This window comes from Oryctolagus cuniculus, chromosome 7 (assembly GCF_051225735.1).
Source record: "Oryctolagus cuniculus isolate XC-2025 breed Fujian yellow rabbit chromosome 7, ASM5122573v1, whole genome shotgun sequence".
NCBI classification, from domain to species: Eukaryota; Metazoa; Chordata; class Mammalia; order Lagomorpha; family Leporidae; genus Oryctolagus; species Oryctolagus cuniculus.
In genome coordinates, this window is record NC_142873.1 from 37,687,535 (window position 1) to 37,709,589 (window position 22,055).

The 22,055-nt window shown below is 56.5% G+C and overlaps 1 protein-coding gene and 5 non-coding genes across 7 annotated transcripts; all 6 read right to left on the minus strand.

Annotated features, from left to right (window-relative positions):
- Positions 1–910: 910 nt before the first annotated feature.
- On the minus strand, positions 911–7,013 carry FCGR2A (Fc gamma receptor IIa). Of its 2 annotated transcripts, none has more exons than XM_051858441.3 (5): positions 6,892–7,013; positions 6,542–6,562; positions 6,011–6,268; positions 2,861–3,115; positions 911–1,569 (listed from the first exon to the last, which is right to left on the minus strand). In XM_051858441.3, exons 1-5 carry the CDS (start codon positions 6,974–6,976, stop codon positions 1,463–1,465), a joined length of 726 nt encoding a protein of 241 aa, XP_051714401.3. In that variant the 5' UTR covers positions 6,977–7,013; the 3' UTR covers positions 911–1,462. The 2 variants fall into 2 exon arrangements, with proteins under 2 accessions (XP_051714401.3, XP_008262402.4); XM_008264180.5 differs by having other exon boundaries at positions 911–1,826.
- Positions 7,014–14,562: 7,549 nt separating this feature from the next.
- On the minus strand, positions 14,563–14,634 carry TRNAE-CUC (transfer RNA glutamic acid (anticodon CUC)). Its single transcript has one exon. It is a non-coding gene; the product is annotated as a tRNA-Glu (tRNA).
- Positions 14,635–15,688: 1,054 nt separating this feature from the next.
- Positions 15,689–15,760, minus strand: TRNAD-GUC (transfer RNA aspartic acid (anticodon GUC)). Its single transcript has one exon. It is a non-coding gene; the product is annotated as a tRNA-Asp (tRNA).
- Positions 15,761–19,874: 4,114 nt separating this feature from the next.
- Positions 19,875–19,946, minus strand: TRNAE-CUC (transfer RNA glutamic acid (anticodon CUC)). The gene has a single exon. It is a non-coding gene; the product is annotated as a tRNA-Glu (tRNA).
- Positions 19,947–20,266: 320 nt separating this feature from the next.
- TRNAG-UCC (transfer RNA glycine (anticodon UCC)) lies at positions 20,267–20,338 on the minus strand. Its single transcript has one exon. It is a non-coding gene; the product is annotated as a tRNA-Gly (tRNA).
- A 651-nt stretch (positions 20,339–20,989) lies between these two features.
- Positions 20,990–21,061, minus strand: TRNAD-GUC (transfer RNA aspartic acid (anticodon GUC)). The gene has a single exon. It is a non-coding gene; the product is annotated as a tRNA-Asp (tRNA).
- Positions 21,062–22,055: the final 994 nt, after the last annotated feature.

Consider the following 22,055-nt stretch of genomic DNA (forward strand, 5'->3'; position numbering starts at 1 on the left):
AAAAAAAAAAAAAAAGCTGTAGAACAAAATTTACAGGGTAATCCAAACTGTATAGTGAGGATACTTCAAAACATTCATGGACAAATAGAACTAAAAGGCAAAATTTATTTTGATAGAAATTTTCATAATACGCATACTCATGAACTTTGTTGAAAGACCCCTCACGTAAAGATCTGTGACACCCTACTGTATGTTCTTGAGTAGGCCATTTCACCTATCTGGGCTACAGCTGCCTCAAATTTAAAATGAGAAGATTGGATTCTGTTGTTGCTAAGCTCCCCTGGAGCTCAAGTTCTGTTGGGGAGTGGGAGAAGAATTCAGCCAACAGACAAATAAATAAGCATACAGTACATCACATCATGGCAAAAACAAGGGTGAAAAATAAAGCCGGAGAGGGGACTGGTAGTACGGAGAAGTCCCAAAAAGACAAATATCACATGTTTTCCCTGATAGGTAGTAGTTTACATAGAATACAAAAACAATGTATAAGAATGCAATTGACATCTTCCGATTTGATTATTGTCTTTAGCCATTGTCTATACCCCTGTGGAACAGTCATCCTTCTGCTTTTTATTCGTTGAATATTATGGCTAGTGGTGCATCAAGCTTGTGGTTATAAAGCAAACTGAAGTTACGTTGTTGCAAAAATTAAAGGAAAAAGATTGGAAGGAAAGGAGGGACTGGGGGAGGGAGGGAAGCATGGTTATCGTCTCACAACTGTATCTGTGAAATACATGAAATATGTTCTCTTTATATTTATAAAATTTTTTAGAAAGGAATATGGTAGAATAAGATTGGATTAAATCATCAAGACGACCTCACTGATAATGTGACATTTGGAGTAAAGTCCTAAGGAGCATTGTCTTAGTCCACTGGCTATTGCTATAACAGAACACCTGCAAGGGGGCAGTTTGTTAAGGAAAGAGCTTTATTTACATCACAGTTCTGGAGGCTGGGGACCCAGGAACCGGCAGCTGCATCTGCTCAGCTTCTGGTGAGAGCCTCATGCTGCTCCACGCATGGCAGGAAAGCAACACAGAAAGGGGACCGTGCTCGTGCAGCAACCAACCCACTCCCACAAGAAAAGCCCGAATCCACTCACAAGGGCTCTGTCCCCATGACCCAACAGCTCCCACCAGGCCCCACCTCCCAACATTATCACTGCACTGCCGACTAGGTCTCCACATGAGTTTTGGTGGCAACAAACCCCACATTCAAACCACAACATTCCAACCTGATAAAGCATGATGTGGGTATTCTTAAGAAAAAAAAAAAAAAAAAAAAAAAAACTCAGACACAGGAAGTAACATAGGCTCTAGGCAGAAGCGTAATTGGCATATTCAAGGAGGAGCCAAAATGAGCAAGACTAACCGTGGGTGAGCAGCAGGGGCTGAGCCCAGTCGGGAAGCCACTGCAGTGGTCTGAGTGACAGCTAACATGCCTCGGCCCAGTGTCGTAGGAGTCAGATTGCTGGGTGTATGTTGATGGAGAAGCAAGATCTACTGAGGAGCTTCAGTCCAGGGGCTGCAGCCCAAATGGTGGAGGGAGTCTCCTTGGAACCAGGTGACTCTGAAGGAAAGGCATTGGGGGAAGGAAAGCTGTGGCCTGGGAGATGCTGCCTCTGCTGTCGTCGCGTGGAGCGAGGACTCGTGTGTCCTGAAGGCCCTGTCTCCATCAGACTTTGCGATTCCTCCTGTCCCTCACTGAGCTCTGAAGATCTCCCCGCACAGAGAAATACAGCCCTGTGTTGACTGCAAGCAGGAGTCCCATCACCAAGCAGAAAGTGATTTGGTGCCAAGGTGGAGAGATGGGTAGAACTGCCGGACCTAGTGGGAAAGGCAGAGGGAGCGGGGAATGCAGAAAGTTGCAATAAACCCTGAGCTCCCAAGTGGGGAGCCGACTCTGTAAAAGCCACTCGAGCCAGGGGCTGGGGCAAGGCAGACAGGTAGATCAGGAAGTCTTCAAAGGATCTCTCAGACTTCCCAGACCAAGCGCGAGACAAAGTGATTCCTAAACGGTGACCTTGCACTCATCCGTTCTGAAGTTAATGTTTGTGTGGGCATCTAGGTTTGGCAAATGCTATAGGAAACAGTGTAAACACATGTTTCTGTTTTTCATTTTTTTTTTACAACAGTGCTTCTCGAAGCCTTTACTCTGTAATCTGAGCACTAAAGGAGAAAAACACACAGCCCATTCTGTATTCGTCTGAAAAGAGAACCCTTCATTGGGAAAAGCCCCTCACGGAGTTGGGAGAGTGGGGAGCCATCGCCAGGCCACCTGGAACCAGGGATCCACACCAGGGCAGCACATCTTCACTCGTCTCCTCTGAGCCCGGGCTGCATTGTATTCACTGAATGTGTCCATCAGAGCTGGTTTGCGATGCCTTCTGAAAAGGCATGAAGAGGACCCCACACTACACAATTTCTCAAGAACGCACAGAGGCCGGGAGCAGGAAAGAGATGCCCAAGCCGACCTGTTTGCCCTCAGCCTGGACTGAGATGGCCAGGAAGCAGGCACAGGCCTCAACACCTGAGAGACAGCGGGATGTGCAACCAAGCGGAGTGGTAGACAGGGGGAAGGGGGACGATGGATGTCTCTGCTAGATTTTTCTGTGGGGAGGCAAACATGGCTTCTGTCCCTGAGAGTTGAAGCCCCAAGTGAACGACACCCGCTTCTATAACCCAGACGCTAAGCTGGAACAGAGCTGCACGTCCACACTGGGATCAGCTCAGCCAGAATGTTCGGGGATCCCTCAAAGGTCAAAGAGGCCCACTCAGCGGGGTAGAGGGGCTAAAGCCCAAATGGGTAACCTCCTCCCTCCCCCACAGCTTTCCAAGGCCCAAAGCTCCTTGATCCTCACCTTGGACAGTGATGGTCACAGGCTCTGATGAGTAGGTCACCTTTCCTATGTTTCCTTTGCAGTAGTAATCACCGCTATGGCTGCGGTTTGCTTGAGCGATGGAGAAGTCGGTGTTGTAATTGAAAAACTTCTTGGATATTCCATTCTGGTAGAATGTGACCTTGTTCACAGTCTTGTTCCTCCAGCCATGGCACCTCAGCATGATGGGTTCCCCCTCCTGGAACACCAACTGAGGCGTCTGGAGTACCAGCCACTCTGAAAGACACAAACAGGCAAAGAAAAAATGCTAGGACAGCACAGCCTTTGTAGCCTCATGCTCCGGGCTGCATGACTCACAGAACTTGTTGGGCTGTTGTACAGGGAGAATGGAAGATGTGTCATGCAGACGTGCCCATTCTCTTACAGGCAAAATATGCTGTTATGTCTATGGGACCCCTAGATAGAAGGTTCCAGAAGTTCTAAAAATGCAGAGGAGATATTAACAATGTTGAAGAATTTACAGCACAATACTTGATTAGGAGAATCAGTGCATTTCAGTAACTGGGGATATAGTATTTGTGGTCTGGGGATTACTAATAAGAGTAACTTATGGGGGTTGGTGCTGTGGCACAAGCAGGTTAATGCCCTGGCCTGAAGCGCTGGCATCCCATATGGGTGCTGGTTTAAGACTCAGATGCTCTGCTTCCAGTCCAGCTCTCTGCTATGGCCTGGGAAAGCAGTGGAAGATGGCCCAAGGCCTTGAGCCCCTGCACACGTGTGGGAGACCCAGAGGAAGCTCCTGGCTCCTGGCTTCAGATTGGCACAGCTCCGGCCATTGTAGCCAGTTGGGAAATGAACCATCAGATGGAAGACCTCTCTCTCTCTCTCTCTCTCTCTCTCTCTTTCTCTCTCACTCTTTCTGTGTGTGTGTGTGTGTGTGTAACTATGACTTTCAAATAAATAAATAAATCTTTAAAAAAAAAACAGTAACTTATGAACAAGTTTCGGGAAGCCAAGGTAGGTTGCCAGTAAGTATATTAGCAATGAAGTAGAACCTTAATGCTGCCAGCCAATGTGTCCTTTTGGGCTGCTATAGCAAAGCATGATAAAATGTCACTACAGAACTGTGCAATCTAAGATCAAGTCACCAGCAGCTTCTGCATCTGGTGAGGGCCCACACCCTGGTTCTTGCTGTGCCCTCACAAGGTGGAAGAGGACAACAAGCTCCCCTGGGTTTCTCTCTGTGTGCGTCTCTCTTAGATTTGTTTATTCATTTTGAAAATCAGAGAGAGAGAGACAGACAGACAGACAGATCATCCATCTGCTGGTTCACTCCCCAGATGGCTGCAGTCTCCAGGGCTGGGCCAGGCTGAAGCCAGGAGCCAGAAGCTTCATCCAGATCCCCCACATGGGCAGTAAGGGTCCAAACTCTTGGGATATCTTCCGTAGCTTTTCCCAGGCCATTAGCAGGGAGCTGAATTGGAAGTGGAGCAGTCAAGACACAAACCGGTGCCCATATGGTGGTGGTTTTTACCCACTGTGCCACAATGCTGGCCCACCCTTGGCCTCTCCTATAAGGGCATTCATCCCATTCACAGGGACTCCACCCTCATGACTCAAACACCCCCAAACGTCCACCTGCTCACACCATTACCTTGGGGGTCAGGATATCAACATATGAACTCTGGGAGTACATAAACATTCCCGCCCCAGCATACCCTGCGTGCAGTCTTTCATCTACGTAAGACATGAAATGTATGACTGAATTCAGCATTCCATTGTGCCTGACAGGCTGTAAAGAAAGCTTTTAAACTTAAAATCACATTTCCTTTGTGACCTACAAACACCGTCACTCCCACCACCTGCCCCCCTCCGTGAGGGCAGAGCACTCAGATTCCATGATCCAGCTGCCCTGAAAGACAACGCTTCAGTCAACTTACTCCAGAAGGAAACCCAACTGATCTGTGCTGGAAATCAACGCCATAATTGACGATGTCATATTTAAACGAAAATTCACTTGAGGCAGTATTCTGTATAGGAATAATGTCTCTGAGACAGCATGAAACAGAAATCTAAAGTTAGGGTTCTGATTCTGACTCCGTTATTCACCACTGAGCTCTTGGGTTTCACCATCTTAATTGATGAGACTAGATGGTTCCTCATCCTTTGGATGAGGTTTTTTGTTACCTATGTTTTTAGATTTTCACAGGAAAATTCAGAGGTGCCATTGACTGTTTCTAGAGAGGCACTAGAGAGAGGAAGTGTCGCCGCGACGTTGTCATGGGGGGGGGGGTGAGATTGACCCAGAATTAATCCCATCTCCTTAGAGCACCATCAACAGAAAGTGACCCTGTCGTCAGAAACTCTGCAGTAGAGCAACGTCGGGGGATGGCAGAAAAAGTTCACTCTTGGTGTTAAACAGGAGACTCTAAAACACTGGATGCTTATGTAATCTTCAGGGTCTATGCACATAGTGCAACTGAAGCACACTACAGTATAAAGGTACTTACAATTTTAGACACTCAGAGGCATGAAACATAGTATCTAAGGGCATTTTCTCTACAGAAGCTACTGCGCTGAATACCATCAGATGGTTACATGGCCCTAAAGCAGATCGCAAGCCTCCCTTAATTCAAACCATCTCATGAATTCTCTTCTGGGTCAAGGCCATTGTAACAGTCTGCGGGAGCTCTACAGGAGCTGTCCTACCGGCGCCCCTCACCTCTGCCCTCACCTTCCACACTGACTGTCTCCTGCCTGCTGCTCTCCAGGCAGAAGGACCTCCTCATCTTTGCCAAGCAAGTTCCTGGCTCGGGAACCTGGCCGGTGTGTGTGCCTCCAACTGCTCTGCTTTTACCCACCGCCATCAGAGTACAGCAGATTTGCCGAGTCAATATTTCCTTCTGCTTCTCTTATACCCCGCTGCTGGCTTCTTGCTCAATCAGGACTGAAGCAAAAGCAACCTAACAAATGCTGATAAGGTTGCTAGTTCCCATCCTCCACATGTATACCCAGCACAGGGCCGCGTGGAGCGGGAAATGAGCGGCCAAAATGGCTCCAAGCGGCTCACAGTGCGGCTTCCCGGGAAGCAGGCACCCCCACCTCCACCCCCACCCTGCAGGCCCCCGTCTCTGCTGCCCCGCCCACCCCTCCCAGCCTTCCTCCACTGACCCGAAAACACGTGCAGCTGCACGGGGTTGCTGAGCCTGCTGGGGCCTGTCTGGCACCTGTACTCCCCGCTGTCGTTCTTCTTGGCCTTAAACGTGTAGCTGGGCTGCACCTGGCTGGGGATGGCGATGCCGTTGTGGAGCCACTGGGTGGAGTGGTTCCCGGGGCCGTGGGCCCCCTGACACGTCAGGGTCACCGAGTCGTCCTGGAGCACCCGGATCCACGGCGGCTGGAGCTTCAGCACGGCCTGCGGGACCTCGGCTGGGGGGCGGGGGAGCAGGAAGAGATATGAGGGACCCTGGACTTCAGAGGAGCTCCCAGGGGAAGGTGGGGACCTGAGAGCCCTAGCACAGACTCCTTCAAAGATCTGTGTGCTTGCAAGCAGCCTCATTCCCTTAGGTATTTGATGTGTCCAGTGGGAATCGCACCAAGAATCAAATCCCAGGCGTATGTGGGACCCAAACTTGATGCTTGGTGGAACAGACTTGTGGCTTCGCATTGTGGGGGAGGCAAGAAAGCCAGGCGCAGACTCACCAGCTGTCCTGTCCGCAGAAGCTGTAAAAGGAGAGACTGAATGAATGAAGAGCAGAGGAAAAGAGCAAATGGAGTTCTGCACGTGGTGGTGGTGGTGGGTCTATGTGATATCTTGGACTTCTTTCCCCAGGAGCTGTCTCAACAACTTGCCCCCAGTTGGTCTCTTTTAAGGTCTTTTTTAACTCTTCCCCATCCCTTTGCATGGCTATAAATGTTTGGGACAGAATGGACTTCCCAAGGGGTGTGACAGCAGCCCTGACCTTAGCAACCCCTGAAACAGAACACAGGGTCCCCCTCTCTCCTTGCAGTCTGTTCCAAGCTTCCAGGGCCCAGAAGGACCTCCCACTCACCCAACAGCAGCAGAATTGTCAGTGGCTGAAGAAGCCATGGGCTGCCGCGATCCACATTCTGAAACATGTGGTTCTTCAGGGTCATCGTGGAACTGAATCCGCCTCCAGTGGGGTTCAGGAGAAAACCTTAGAAAAGAGGAAGGAAATGACCTCATCTTGTGTAGCCATCACTTATCACCAGACTGTATGTCTGCTAAACACTCAGTAACAAACCAAAGAAGGTGAGTCTGTTGTCAGATAAAGCTCTCTATCCTGTAGCCCCTGTTACGCCCTGTGAAAGCCCTGGAGAGAGGTCGTGGCTGTGCCAGTGAAGACCCTCCTAGAGGAACACCCAGGAACAGACGGACGTCTCAGGTCAACACTATTCCCACCACACTCCCTGTCCTGTCTTGCTGGCCTTACACAGAAAATTCCAAATGAGTTTCAACCCAGGCAAGACACAGAGCCCTTAAGTCTGCAACCAACAGGCACCAACACTAAACAACAAAACGGGGTAGCTATCTGCAGAAGACATTTGATCCCAGAGGATCTCTAAATATACCACAGGCCTCTTCCCCTTTAACCCCTACCTCTGCCCCTTTAACCCCTACCCTGCCTCTGTGCCTTTAACCCCTACCCTGCACAGAGACAAGGTTTTCAAGCATAAGAAAGAATTTTGTCAAGAAAACCACAGAGCAATTTCAAATGCTATCATACAAAGGAAAACACTGCTTCTCTATACACTTACGTTCTCAACACTTCCTACACCAAATGTGAGGCTTTTTCCAAGCCCAACAATCCTGCAACACCAGCCAGACGCCGTGCAGTTCAATTCCATTCTAACGCTATCTACCTGGAGGCAGAGTCAGATGGCACGGGTGAAGGGCTCAGCCCCACAGGAAACACTTAGGCTTACCCAGTTATTATAGAATAAAGGACACAGACAATGAGGTCTGGAAGGATCCCACATGCAAGAGTTTTTGTCGCTGGGAAGTCGGGGTGCACCCACCACCGGGCATATAGATGCGTTCATAAACTGGAAGCTCTCTGGAACCTCTCTTTTAGGGATTTTTAAAAAAGATTAATTTATTTGAAAGGCAGAGTTACAGAGAGGTAGAGAGAGATCTTCCATCTGCTGATTCACTCCCCAGACGGCCACAACAGCTGGAGCTAGGCCCATCCAAAGCCAGGAGCCAGGAGTTTCCTCCAGGTCTCCCCACACTGAGGACTTGGACCATCCTCTGCTGCTTTCCCAGGTGCATTAGCAGGGAGCTGGATGGGAAGTAGAGTAGCCCATATGGGATGCTAGCACTGCAGGCAGCAGCTTTACCTGCTACGCTACAGCACTGCCCCCTTCTGGAGATTTTTATGGAGACTTCAACATGTGTATAAGCAGTTATTAACTCTTCCCTGGGGGATGGAGGTAGGACTGAAAGTTCTACTTCTCTAACATGGCTTAATTTGTCTGGCAACCAGCCCCTATTTGGAAGCTAGCCAAGAGCCCACCTAAATTAGAACAAAGGCCCTCCTATCCATCAGCAAATCACAAGAGTTTTCAGAGCTCTGTACCAAGAGCTGAGGGCAAAGACAAATACACTGTAAATTTCACATTATTTCACAGCTATATTTTGTACAGATGATTGGGTGGGATAGTTGGGTTGGACAACATGGTGGAAGGGGCTCCATGGTTAAAAGTCAGACTATGGATACCATAAGAAGAAAAATAAACAAGTAGAGCCTGGCATCGTGGCATAGCTGGTAAAGCCACTGCCTGCAATGCCAGCACCCCATGTGGGCGCTGGTTCATGTCCTGGCTGTTCAACTTCTGGTCCAGCTCCCTGCTAATGTGGAAAGCAGCAGAATAGGGCCCACGTATGTGAGAGACCTGGATGGAGTTCCTGACTCCTCGTTATGACCCGGCTCAGCCCTGGTTGTTGCAGTCTTTGGGGAGCGATGGAATGTATGGAAGATCTCTCCCTCTTTCTCTCTCTCTCTGTAACTTGATTTTAACTAAACAAATATTTATTTTAAAAAAAATAGACAAGTGGAATGATATTAACCTTAAAACTTGCTATGAATCAAAGGACAAAAATCATCAGGGCAACCTATAGATGGAAGAAAGTATTTGAAAATCATATATGAGGAAAAGTATATCCAGAATATATATAAAGAACTACAAAAAGGTAGTTACAATACCTGACAACTTATAACCTGATTTTAAAAGGGCAGAGGGGCTGGTGCTGTGGTGTAGTGGGATGCTGGTTTGAGTCCCGGCTGCTCCACTTCCAGTCCAGCTCTCTGCTATGGCCTGGGAAAGCAGCAGAAGGTGGCCCAAGTGCTTGAACCCCTGCACCCGTGTGGCAGACCCGGAGGAAGTTCCTGGCTCCTGGCTTTGGATCGGCCCAGCTCTGGTTGTTGCAGCCATTTGGGGAGTGAACCAGCATATGGAAGACCTCTCTCTCTCTCTCTCTCTCTCTCTCTGTGGCTCTTACCTTTCAAATAAATAAATAAATTCAGATGCGAGACAGAGAGTAGCAAAGTTTAATGAAGAGAAATACATCTGATAGGCCAGGTGGGTGTCTCAGGAAAGAGCTGAGCTCTGTATTCAGACTGGACTTTTTATGGATACAATTATGGGGCTCCCATTTCTCCTCCCCTTGCCTCTTCTGGGAGGCAGCTGGGTGGAGGGCTTTCTGGGCATGGAATTCCTGAAATCCCTTTTGGGAATTCATCAGCACCAAGTTAGTGGACCTAAGAGTGCCCCCTGGTGCCAGGAAGGGAAGAGTTCCCAAAGCTGTCCCTGAAGGGCTTGGGCTCCACCTACCAACCTTATGGAGCGAGGGCAAGACATCTGATGTATAACTGGCCTGCTTTCAAGGCTTGCTTCTGCATTTTTCCTCACTCACTCCACTACACAGAAATTCCTATTTTCTTCCCCAAGAATCCCCCATTTTCTTAGGTCCTTCTTCCACACATGGGGGCTCATGTTTACTTAGCTACCTAACATAATCATTAGAGAAATGGAAATCAAAACCACAATGAGCTATCAGCTCACACCCATTAGGAGGGCTGCTATTAAAAAATACAGCAACAATACAGAAAATAGCAAGTGCTGGCAAGGACATGGAAACATCAGAACCCCTGGGCACCGGTGGTAGAAATGTAAAATGAAGCCATTGTTATGGAAAACAGCATGGAGGGCCCTCAAATAATCCAAATAGAATGATCTGATCATGGGCTATGGTTACAGCAAGCCTTGGCTCCTGGCCTCATGCAGACATTTAATCACCAAAGCCAGAAGTTAATGCTACTGAGAAGATGAGAACCTCAATCAATTACAGTGTTCGGGTCACTAGGGGGCATGCTCTTTGAAGGTGGATGTTGAGAGGGAGTTGGTTATAGGAGCTTGGGTCAGGCCCAGCCATTCTCTCTCTCTGTATCCTGGCTTGCCATACGATCATTCCTCCTCCATTGCCATCCTCCAACCTCACCAGACAACCAAACCAAGCTGTAAACCTCCAAAACTGTGAGCCAAAACAAACCTCGTCCCTTCACAACTGGCTTGTTGTAGGTATTTCATTGTAATAACCAAAAAGCTGGCCAATACACCATATGATCCTGCAATCTCATTTCTGGGTACATATATATCCCAAAGAAAGAATCTCAAAGACATATTTGCATACCACGTGTATTAACAGAATTATTAGACCAGCCAAGAGATAGAACAAACCCAAATGTCCATCTACAAGTGGAGCAATGAAGAAAATGTGGCATATACATGCAATCGGATATTAGTCAGCCTTAAATAAGGAGGGCAGGCATTTGGTCTAGCAGTTAAGAAGTCTTGGAATGCTAGATTCAATACCCGGCTCCACTCCTGACTCCAGCTTCCTGCTAATACAGACCTGGGAGGGAGCAGTGAGGGCGTAAGGGGTTGGGTTCCTGCCACCTGTGTGGAAGATCTGGACTGACTTCCTGGCCCCTGGCTTCAGCCACGGTTGGGGACCACCGCAGGCATTTAGGGAGTGAACAAGTGAATGGGAGCTCGCTCTCTCTCTCTCTCTCTCTTCCTGTCTCTCTGTGTCTCTCTGCCTATCAAGTAAATAAATTGAAAGAGAAGGAAATCCTGCCATATGCTACAACATGGACGATCCTCACAGACATTGTGCTAAGTAAACTAAGCCAGTCACAGACAGATATTTGCTGTATGATTTCAAGAGTCAAACTCATAGAAACAGAAAATAAAATGGTGATTGTCACGAGAGGGAGAGGGAAGTAGGGGTTCTTCAGCGGTTATAGAGTTTCTGTTTTAGCAATGAAGAAGGGATAGAGATCTGTTGCACAATAATGTGAATGTGCTTAACACTACTGAACTGTACACTTAAAAACAGTTAAGATTATAAAATTATACATTAGGGGCCAGTGCTGTGGCACAGCGGGTTAACGCCCTGGCCTGAAGCGCTGGCATCCCATATGGTTGCCGGTTCTAGTCCTGGCTGCTCCTCTTCCAGTCCAGCTCTCTGTTATGGCCTGGGAAAGCAGTAGAAGATGGCCCAAGTCCTTGGGCCCCTGCACCCACAAGGGAGACACAAAAGAAGCTCCTGACTCTTGGCTTTGGATTGGCACAGCTCTGGCCATTGTGGCCATCTGGGGAGTGAACCAGTGGATGGAAGACCTTTCTCTCTGTCTCTACCTCTCTCTGTAACTTTGTCTTTCAAATAAATAAAATAAATCTTTAAAAAAAATTATACATTACGCATTTTCTCCCACAAGTACAAATATTTTTCAGAGAAAAATGAGGAGATTTTAGAACCATCCATAACCTTTCAAAGCTTCAACAGAGAGCACTTTTTATTTATGTGAGTGTTACCAAGCATAGCTAACCTTTGATTTTTCTGGAAGAATTGATTCTTTATAATTCCTGGTCAAAACCTCAGTACAAGGCACTGGAGTTGTTTATTCTCTGTGGGAGCCAAAGAGAAAGGGTCCACCTACAGCCAGCAATGCAGCAGCCCTGGGGGTATGGGGGCCAGAGCCCGAAGGGCAGAAATTCAAAGTAGAGGATTGTTTTGTTTCTCACAATATTTTCCCCATGGGAATTATAAGTGGTTCTCCCACTCTGGGTTTTTTCATTATAGGAATTGTAAAGGACCACTGATGCTGAGCAGTTGATCTGCACACACATTTATGTATTTCAAAAATGGGACACTAGGGCTGTTGCTGGTGTAGACAACTGACACTGTTGACACTGGTGTAGAAGGTTAAGTCTCCATCTGCAGCACCAGCATCCCATATGGGTGCTGGTTTGAGTCCAGGCTGCTCCACTTCCAATCCAGCTTCCTGCTAATGCACCTGGGAAAGCAGCAGAAGATGGCCCAAGTGCTTGGGCCCCGCATCCATATGGGAGACTTAGGAGAAGCTCCTGCCTTTGGTCTGGCCCAGCTCCAGCTGTTTCAACCATTTGGGGAGTAAACCAGCAGAAGGAAGCTCGCTCACTGTCGCTCTCTCTCTCTCTCTCTCTCACCCTCTCTCTCTGCATCTCTGCCTTTCAAATAAATACATTTTTAAAAATGAGACACAAATCATGGAATTATAAATTGATGAACATTTTTGGAGGATATCTTGTCATTATTTTTTGAAATTTGTAATCATTATCATCTCATAATTCCATCTCAGACATATGTCTGAAGAAGCACTTAAATGTGAAACAATATCAACAAGGTTATTCACTGTAGATTGTAGTATAAAGGAAAAAACTTAAAGACAGAAGATCCTAGTTGCTACTGAGACTCAGCCTGCTTCTCACTTGAAGTGTTGTGAAACCTTCCAGGCACTGGCCTTGAATTTTTGTATTGTGGTTTTCCTAAGCAACGTCAAATAGGGGAGCTTGCAGCCCTCGGTGTCTGGCACCAATGACTGTGGAGGTTGGAAAGTCCAAAATCAGCAGGGGAGGGGCTGGGACCCCACACTGGAGCCCCTGTTCAAGCCCCCTCTGCTCCACTTCTGATTCAATCACCTGATAATGTGTCCGGAAAAGCCGCAGGAGATGGCCCAAGTGCTTGGCTCCCTGCCACCAACATGGGGACCAGTGCTGTCAGCTGCAGCCATTTGGGGAGTGAACCAGCATATGAAAGATCTCTCTCTCTCTCTCTCTCTCTCTCTCTCTCTCTCTCTCCTCCTCTCCCTGCATCAGTCTGCCTTTCAATTAAATAAATAAACCTTCAAAACAAAAGTTAGCAGGTTGGAGATCCAGGGAAGAGCTGAAAGCAGTCTGAAGACAGAACTCCCTCTGCGCGTGTCTATGTCCTAATCTCACAGAGACAACAGCCATCGCATTGAGGCCCACCCCAAGGACCTCACTTAACCTTAGCGTCACCATCTCCAGGGACAGTCACACTCTGAGATACTCAGGGGACAAGTAGGACCTTGAGAGGAACAGTACCGTGGAGGAATTGCAGACTCAGAGCCAGGGATGTGGAAGAACGAGTTTGCAGTGGTTTCCTACAGCTAGGGGTGGCTGTGCTTGGCGTTACAAACCGGTGACTCCAAGATGCACTGAGCATCGAGAGCCGAGGGAGCCTGAGTCCACCTAAGAAACGATGCCTTCTGAAACATGACTCCTGGCTGTCCAGCAGGAGTCCGTTTCAGAAGGTTTAAAAGCCAGCTCCTCATGGCGAGTGTTTATGCCCATCTCCCACAGTCCCAGCTCCACTTGCAGTCCAGTCCTATGCTTAAGATGACACTGGAAGGCAGGAGGTGACAGCTGAAGTGCTTGTCCCTGCCACTGGTATGGTAGACCCAATTGGACCTCTGGGCTTCTGGCTTTGGGCAGGCACAGTACTTGATCCTGTGGCCATTTGGGGAGTGAATCAGGAAATGGAAGATATATCTCTGCCTTTCAATTAAAATGGATATGAATTATGAATATATATTTGCAATTAAGTATACTTTTAAAAAGCCAACTTTTCTAAAGTCTCTAATCCCAAATGAAGTCACACAGACCAGCATTAGATTAGGAGCCATAGATCAGCTCATGGTAGCAAAACCAGAGCATCTGCACCTGGAGTAGCGACTTTGAGATGCAACGAGGCCCTTGCACCTGCACCTAATCAAATCCTCAGGGAGAGAAAGCCTAGCCAGTGTGTGTGAGTAGGTCTGCACGCGCGAAAAAGTATGCGTGGGTGTGCAAACCTGGGCTGCGTGCCAGCGGTGATTTGACAAGTGAAGACATAGGCCAGAGTGCATGCAGCACCGGCCCCTGTGTGTGAGTGAGGTGCGGCTATTCCTGGATTGCAGCGTCCTGGGTGTGCAGGTGGAAGTGTGTTTGTGTGCGAGCGCTGGCACGGCCACGGCCACCTCTGGGTTGGGGGTGTTCCGGCTGCCCAGGAGTGTCGCAGAAAGGCTGGCAGGGGCACTTTGGGCTGGGCAGGGGAGGCGCGGGAGCAGGGGGACAGCGAGCAGCCTGGAGGTGGGGAGCGGCCGAAGGTCCTGAGGTGGCGCAGCTGGCGAAAAGGACAGCAGCTGAGGGCGGCCGCGGAGGCAGAGGCACAGGGCTGGGGCTGGGGCAGGGCAGGGGCGCGGTGTGCGTTGCCCCATTGCACAAGCAGTTGGCTGCGTGGTTGTGCAAAAGTGGGCGGGCTGTACTGCGGGAGGCAGAGCACACACGCCAGCCCTCCGAGGAAGAAGAAAGGCTTCCCTGACCGGGAATCGAACCCGGGCCGCGGCGGTGAGAGCGCCGAATCCTAACCACTAGACCACCAGGGAGCGTCGGGCTGCGCGTCTGGCCTGGGCCTCTGCCTGCTGCAGCCGGCGCCTGGGTGCCAATGGGCAGCAGCAGCAGCAGCAGCAGCAGCAGCAGCAGCGCCTGGCCTGCCGCGCTACTTCCACGGCCAACCCCCGGCTGTCCTGCCCGGGCCGGCCGACGGGCCCCCGCCCGACATCCGCCCTGACCTCAAAAAAACACAGGGCGCGCCTCCGTCTCCTGGCCCCCGCGCACGCCCTGCCCCGCCGCGCTCAGCCAAGCCCGCCCCACCTGGGCGGCCGGGCGCGCGCCACGACCACCGCCTCTGCCAAAAGGTGGGCGCGCTGCGTCGGCCGGGAATCGAACCCGGGTCAACTGCTTGGAAGGCAGCTATGCTCACCACTATACCACCAACGCCTCCCGCCGAGGCCGGCCTGGCCACGCGCCGCCCGGCTTGCCCGGAGCGCCCCGCCGCCCCCGTGCCCCGACGGCGCGCCTCGCCCGCACGTCCCCGCTGCCACCCCAAGGCCGCCCGGCGCCCCGCCGGCCAAGCCCAGCACGCCTGCCCGATCCACGCGCGCGCCCTCGCGCATCCACACGCACGCCAGCCGCTTCTCCGTCTGCGCACGCGCCCGCCTCCGCCCAGCGGCTCCAGGTCTCCTTACTCCTGGGCCCCGGCCTCCGGATCCAGCGGAGCCCCGGCGGCGCGCTCGTCCGTATCCGTATCCGTCTCCGCGTCCGCCCTCAGCTGGCTCGTCCAAGCCCTCGTGCACCAGAGGTCCGACGGCCAGGCGACCGACCGCACCCGCAGGCTCGCTCCCCGGCTCGTCCGCGCCCCCTCACCCAGCGCACCTAGCGCACCTAGCGCACCTAGCGCACCAAGCGCACCAAGCGCACCAAGCGCACCAAGCCCTGTCGGTCGGTCGCGACCGACCGTGGGCGAGCGAAAACTCCTCGCGCGCGCCGCGCCCTGTGCGCCCAACACGGGTGCGTGTCCGGGGCCCGCAGGCCACACGGTCCCTGGTGCTCCGCGTGCGGGGGCCGGCGTGCGGGGCCTGGCCAAAAAGGGCGGCTTGCCTCCCCGTCGGGGAATCGAACCCCGGTCTCCCGCGTGACAGGCGGGGATACTCACCACTATACTAACGAGGACGGCGGCGGCCACCCTCGGGTCCCCTCGACCCCTCTGCGTCCGCCCGCCCGCCCGCACCCGACCCCTGCCCTCCACCGCCCACACACCGGCTCCAGGGCCAACCGCCACCCGTCCCCAGTGCCCAGGCCCCGGTCCCCGCAACCTAGTGCCTTCGCCCCACGTGGACTCCCCGGCCCGTGACCACAACATGCTAGCTTCCAGGAGCATAGAGCCAACCAACCGGAGGACCCAGGGGAAGCCAGGGAGGAGGATGAAGATGAGGAAGAGCAGCAGCAGCAGCAGCAGCAGCAGCAGCAGCAGCAGCAGCAAGAGGAGAGGGGAGAAGAGCCAGCGGAGGGGCACAGCGAGGAAGAGGAGGAAGAGCACCCCCAGGAAAACCCAGAGGGAGAGGAGGAGGAGGAGGAGGAAGACCACGACGACCCGGTGGGCGGGGCACAACGGGGGCGGGGGGTAGCGCTGCGAACTGGAAGGAGCGGGCGGCCCGTCTGGGATGCGTCCCGGGGTGCTGCCGGGTGCCCCGTGCGGCCTCCAGAACCGGGCAGCGGCGCCCTGCAAGCCCCGGGAACCGCGCGGAGCTGCCCCGGGAACCGCGCGCCCGGCGGCCTGCGCCCTGGCCCCGCAGCCCAGGGCCCAGGCGGCGCGACGGACCAAGGCCGCAGTCCCTGGCGCGCTCCCCCAGCCAAGGGAACGGCCGCGCCACCCGGCCCGCCGTCAGGATGGCCGAGCGGTCTAAGGCGCTGCGTTCAGGTCGCAGTCTCCCCTGGAGGCGTGGGTTCGAATCCCACTCCTGACAAGCACGCCTTTTTGGCACGCCCGGGCCAGCCTCGCGCCCGTCGTGCAACACGCCGCTCGCCGCTCCGCCTCTCCAGCCGTCGCGAGCGAGACCCCGCCTTGCCGGCCCGGCCCACACGTGGGACTCGCCACAGGGACCCCGCTCCAACTGGCCAGCGCGCAGGCACTCCCGCCCACCTCTCCCCACCACACCGCTTCTCGGGACCCACCTGCCTCCGAGTCTTCCTGGCTCCTCCGCTCCTCTGCCGCCACCCTCTGCCGCTACCTTCCGCACATTCACGGCCCTCCGCCTCCCAGCCCCAGTCCCCAGATCTCCTCCACCTCTCCCCGCCTCCTGCCAGCCCCAGAGCGCTGAACCGACGGGCGGCCCGCCCAGAGTCCTCCCGAGCGTCCCCTAAACACCTGTCTGCAGCCAGCCCACCGAGAGCAGCGCACTTGGGCCGCGTCCCACCTCCTCGCCCTCGCCGCGCACTCCCGCCTCCCGCCTCCCGCCTGCCAGCCTGTCTGCCTGCTCGGGACAGCGCGCTGCCCGGGATCCTGCTCCTCGGAGCCCTTGGCTGACCCCGTGCTCCCGCCTCTCTCGGCCTCAGCACAGCTGCCTCAGGAGGCACAGAGGCCACGAGTCGGGAAAACCACCCGGGGCAGTGGTTGGTGGCCGGCCGAAGGCCCAGGCGCCCTGCGGTCACCCAGCTGCACACGTTGGCTCTGCTCCACGACCCACCGCCTCCCCAGGGGCGGGGCGGGGGGCTCCATGGGCAGGCGCGCCCCACCCAGCGTGGCGGCCGGCCACACACCCGCCTTCAGCCGGTGCTCCTGTTGCAGCTGTGGCTCACACCCAAGCCCACCACCACGGGGACCGCCCCGAGTCACCTGCTCTGACGGGGACCTGGGCAGAGGGCCGGGTCTGGCCGGCTGCATCCTGGCTCTCTCTGGGCTCCAGCGCCCCTCCTTCCCCGTGCCCTGGGATGCAGACAACAACCCAGCAGGAGCTGAAGCTCTGTGCTTCTCTCTCTATCTCTGTCTGCCTGCCTCTTGCTCTCTAGCTCTCTAGCTCTCTCTCTCTCTCTCTCTCTCTCTCTCTCTCTCTCTGTCTCGTGTGTGTGTGTGTGTGTGTGTGTGTGTCCCTCCCAAACCCCACCCACCCATCCATCCAAGGCCAACCACCACCACACCACACCACACCACACCCCCTCCAACCCCACCCCAGCCAACCATTCCGCCCATCCTCAACTCTAGGCAGCTTGCCAAGCAGCCTGGGCCCTAGAGGCGCGTGGAGCAGCTCCTTCTGCTTGCGCGTGGTCGCCCTGCTCCACGGAAAGCGGCTGCAACGGAGCAGCTCGTGGTGATCAGCCTGCGGGCCTGTGGCGGCTCCTGGCGGCGCCCGCCGACGGTGCATGGGTGGTTCAGTGGTAGAATTCTCGCCTGCCACGCGGGAGGCCCGGGTTCGATTCCCGGCCCATGCAGCTCCTGCTCCCCTTTTGCTTGGGCAGCCCCAGCAGTGCCTCTGCGCAAGCCGCTCCCTCGGGCTCCTCTCTGGCCAGCCTTGCACCAGCACTCTTGGCACACGCGCTCCCCAGCCCCCCTGGCCACCGAACCCCGCCTAGCCCAGCGCCAGTGCCTCAGCTCTCGCACCCCTGCCTCCTTCCTAGCCTCTGCCTCTCCTGATACCCACTTCGGGCCCACGCGCTGCACTTCCGACCTCGCCGCTCTGCCGGCCGGCCACTGAGCCGCCAAGCCCCGCCGCTTCGCCTCCCCACACCCTGCTCTCACAACCAACCATCGCCAACGCGCGGCTGGCCCTAGCACCCTTCCACGACTCCTCCCGCCTTCCGGCTGCTGGACTGATGCCGGCCCCCGTTGGGGGCTCACGCCCTGGCCCTAGGCTGCTTGGGATGCCAGCCTCCAGAACGGACACCCGACTCCAGCCCTGCCACGCGCCCCACACACCGCCCCCAGTGCCCAGGGCCGGGCCCCTCCCAACCCACTGCACGGGAGGCTCCACGCCTGAGACGCTGCCCTCTGAGTCCCCTCGACCTGTCGCCCCCGAGACCTGCCCTAAGCGGCTGGGCAGCTCCGCCCTTGCCCTGGAGGTCCTGTGTGGGCACAAGGAGCCGGAGCCGCTACTTGACGAGGGCCGAGCCGGCACAGAGTAGGGCGGAGAACCGCATGCAGGGATCGAGGCGTCAATCGGGACGCAGAGAGCGCGAGCTCAGAGATGAGGCGGGGATTGGAACGTGCTACCAAATCCGTGGTGGCGTGGCCCGCGACAGGGACCGGGAGGGTCGGTTCCCTCCCGTGCGGAGAGAGCCCACGGTGAAACGCCAGCGTATGCCGCTCCCCTCTCCTCCACCTTGTCCCCACACACTGACTGGCTGTCATCTCGGCTCTCGGGCTGTCCGCAAGCCCTCTCCCACCTCCTCCCGGAGGAGGAGGCTCCCTCACCTATGGCCAGCCGCCGGCATTGCCCAGGGCTCCAGCTTGCCGGCCCTCTCCAGCCTGCTGGTCTCGCATCTGCATCCTGCATCCTGCATCCTGCATCCTGCATCCTGCATCCTGGGGGGTGGAGGCGGGGAGGGGTGCCAAGTGCAGGGCCCCTCTGGGACAGCTCCCACGTGTTCAAGCCCCGAGCCCACCTGGGAGCCTGGATCGGCTCACGGTGGGAAAACCAAAGCAACTGCACCCTGGGCTGCTTGGTGACTCTCAGACCCACGGAGGCCATGGCACGCGGCACCTGGCACCTGGCCCAACGGGCAGGGAGAGAAGGCGTGCCCTCTGTGTCTCTGTGTGTGTGTGTCTGTGTGTGTGTGTGAGTGTGTGTGTGCGCGCGCACGCAGAAGCACACGCGTTCCTGTGCGTGGTGCCGGCGGCGGTGATGTCGTGAGTGAGGACGTGAGGCCGAGTGCGTGCAGGCACCGGTCCCTGTGTGTGGAGTGGGGTGCGGCTGTTCCGGAATTGTGGCATCCTGGGTGTGCGGGTGGATGTGTGTTGGTGCGCGCGTGCCCACGTCTGGGTTGGGGGTGTTCCGGCTGCCCAGGAGTGTCGCAGAAAGGCTGGCAGGGGAGGCGCGGGAGCAGGGGGACAGCGAGCAGCCTGGAGGTGGGGAGCGGCCAAAGGTCCTGAGGTGGCGCAGCTGGCGAAAAGGACAGCAGCTGAGGGCGGCCGCGGAGGCAGAGGCACAGAGCTTGGGCCGGGGCCGGGGCTGGGGCGCAGTGTGCGTTGCCCCATTGCACAAGCAGTTGGCTGCGTGGTTGTGCAAAAGTGGGCGGGCTGTACTGCGGGAGGCAGAGCACACACGCCGGCCCTCCGAGGAAGAAGAAAGGCTTCCCTGACCGGGAATCGAACCCGGGCCGCGGCGGTGAGAGCGCCGAATCCTAACCACTAGACCACCAGGGAGCGTCGGGCTGTGCGTCTGGCCTGGGCCTCTGCCTGCTGCAGCCGGCGCCTGGGTGCCAATGGGCAGCAGCAGCAGCAGCAGCAGCAGCAGCAGCAGCGCCTGGCCTGTCGCGCTACTTCCACGGCCAACCCCCCGGCTGTCCTGCCCGGGCCGGCCGACGGGCCCCCGCCCGCCATCCGCCCTGACCTCAAAAACACACGGCGCGCCTCCGTCTCCTGGCCCCGCGCACGCCCTGCCCCGCCGCGCTCAGCCGAGTCCGCCCCACCTGGGCGGCCGGGCGCGCGCCACGACCACCGCCTCTGCCAAAAGGTGGGCGCGCTGCGTTGGCCGGGAATCGAACCCGGGTCAACTGCTTGGAAGGCAGCTATGCTCACCACTATACCACCAACGCCTCCCGCCGAGGCCGGCCTGGCCACGCGCCGCCCGGCTTGCCCGGAGCGCCCCGCCGCCCCCGAGCCCCGACGGCGCGCCTCGCCCGCACTTCCCCGCTGCCACCCCAAGGCCGCCCGGCGCCCCGCCGGCCAAGCCCAGCACGCCTGCCCGATCCACGCGCGCGCCCTCGCGCATCCACACGCACGCCAGCCGCTTCTCCGTCTGCGCACGCGCCCGCCTCCGCCCAGCGCCTCCCGGTCTCCTTACTCCTGGGAACCGGCCTCCGGATCCAGCGGAGCCCCGGCGGCGCGCGCGTCCGTATCCGTATCCGTCTCCGCGTCCGCCCTCAGCTGGCTCGTCCAAGCCCTCGTGCACCAGAGGTCCGACGGCCAGGCGACCGACCGCACCCGCAGGCTCGCTCCCCGGCTCGTCCGCGCCCCCTCACCCAGCGCACCTAGCGCACGTAGCGCACCAAGCGCACCAAGCGCACCAAGCGCACCAAGCCCTGTCGGTCGGTGGCGACCGACCGTGGGCGAGCGAAAACTCCTCGCGCGCGCCGCGCCCTGTGCGCCCAACACGGGTGCGTGTCCGGGGCCCGCAGGCCACACGGTCCCTGGTGCTCCGCGTGCGGGGGCCGGCGTGCGGGGCCTGGCCAAAAAGGGCGGCTTGCCTCCCCGTCGGGGAATCGAACCCCGGTCTCCCGCGTGACAGGCGGGGATACTCACCACTATACTAACGAGGACGGCGGCGGCCACCCTCGGGTCCCCTCGACCCCTCTGCGTCCGCCCGCCCGCCCGCACCCGACCCCTGCCCTCCACCGCCCACACACCGGCTCCAGGGCCAACCGCCACCCGTCCCCAGTCCCCAGGCCCCGGTCCCCGCAACCTAGTGCCTTCGCCCCACGTGGACTCCCCGGCCCGGGACCACAACATGCTAGCTTCCAGGAGCATAGAGCCAACCAACCGGAGGACCCAGGGGAAGCCAGGGAGGAGGATGAAGATGAGGAAGAGCAGCAGCAGCAGCAGCAGCAGCAGCAGCAAGAGGAGAGGGGAGAAGAGCCAGCGGAGGGGCACAGCGAGGAAGAGGAGGAAGAGCACCACCAGGAAAACCCAGAGGGAGAGGAGGAGGAGGAGGAAGACCACGACGACCCGGTGGGCGGGGCACAACGGGGGCGGGGGGTAGCGCTGCGAACTGGAAGGAGCGGGCGGCCCGTCTGGGATGCGTCCCGGGGGGTGCTGCCGGGTGCCCCGTGCGGCCTCCAGAACCGGGCAGCGGCGCCCTGCAAGCCCCGGGAACCGCGCGGAGCTGCCCCGGGAACCGCGCGCCCCGCGCGCCCCGCGCGCCCCGCGCGCCCGGCGGCCTGCGCCCTGGCCCCGCAGCCCAGGGCCCAGGCGGCGCGACGGACCAAGGCCGCAGTCCCTGGCGCGCTCCCCCAGCCAAGGGAACGGCCGCGCCACCCGGCCCGCCGTCAGGATGGCCGAGCGGTCTAAGGCGCTGCGTTCAGGTCGCAGTCTCCCCTGGAGGCGTGGGTTCGAATCCCACTCCTGACAAGCACGCCTTTTTGGCACGCCCGGGCCAGCCTCGCGCCCGTCGTGCAACACGCCGCTCGCCGCTCCGGCTCTCCAGCCGTCGCGAGCGAGACCCCGCCTTGCCGGCCCGGCCCACACGTGGGACTCGCCACAGGGACCCCGCTCCAACTGGCCAGCGCGCAGGCACTCCCGCCCACCTCTCCCCAC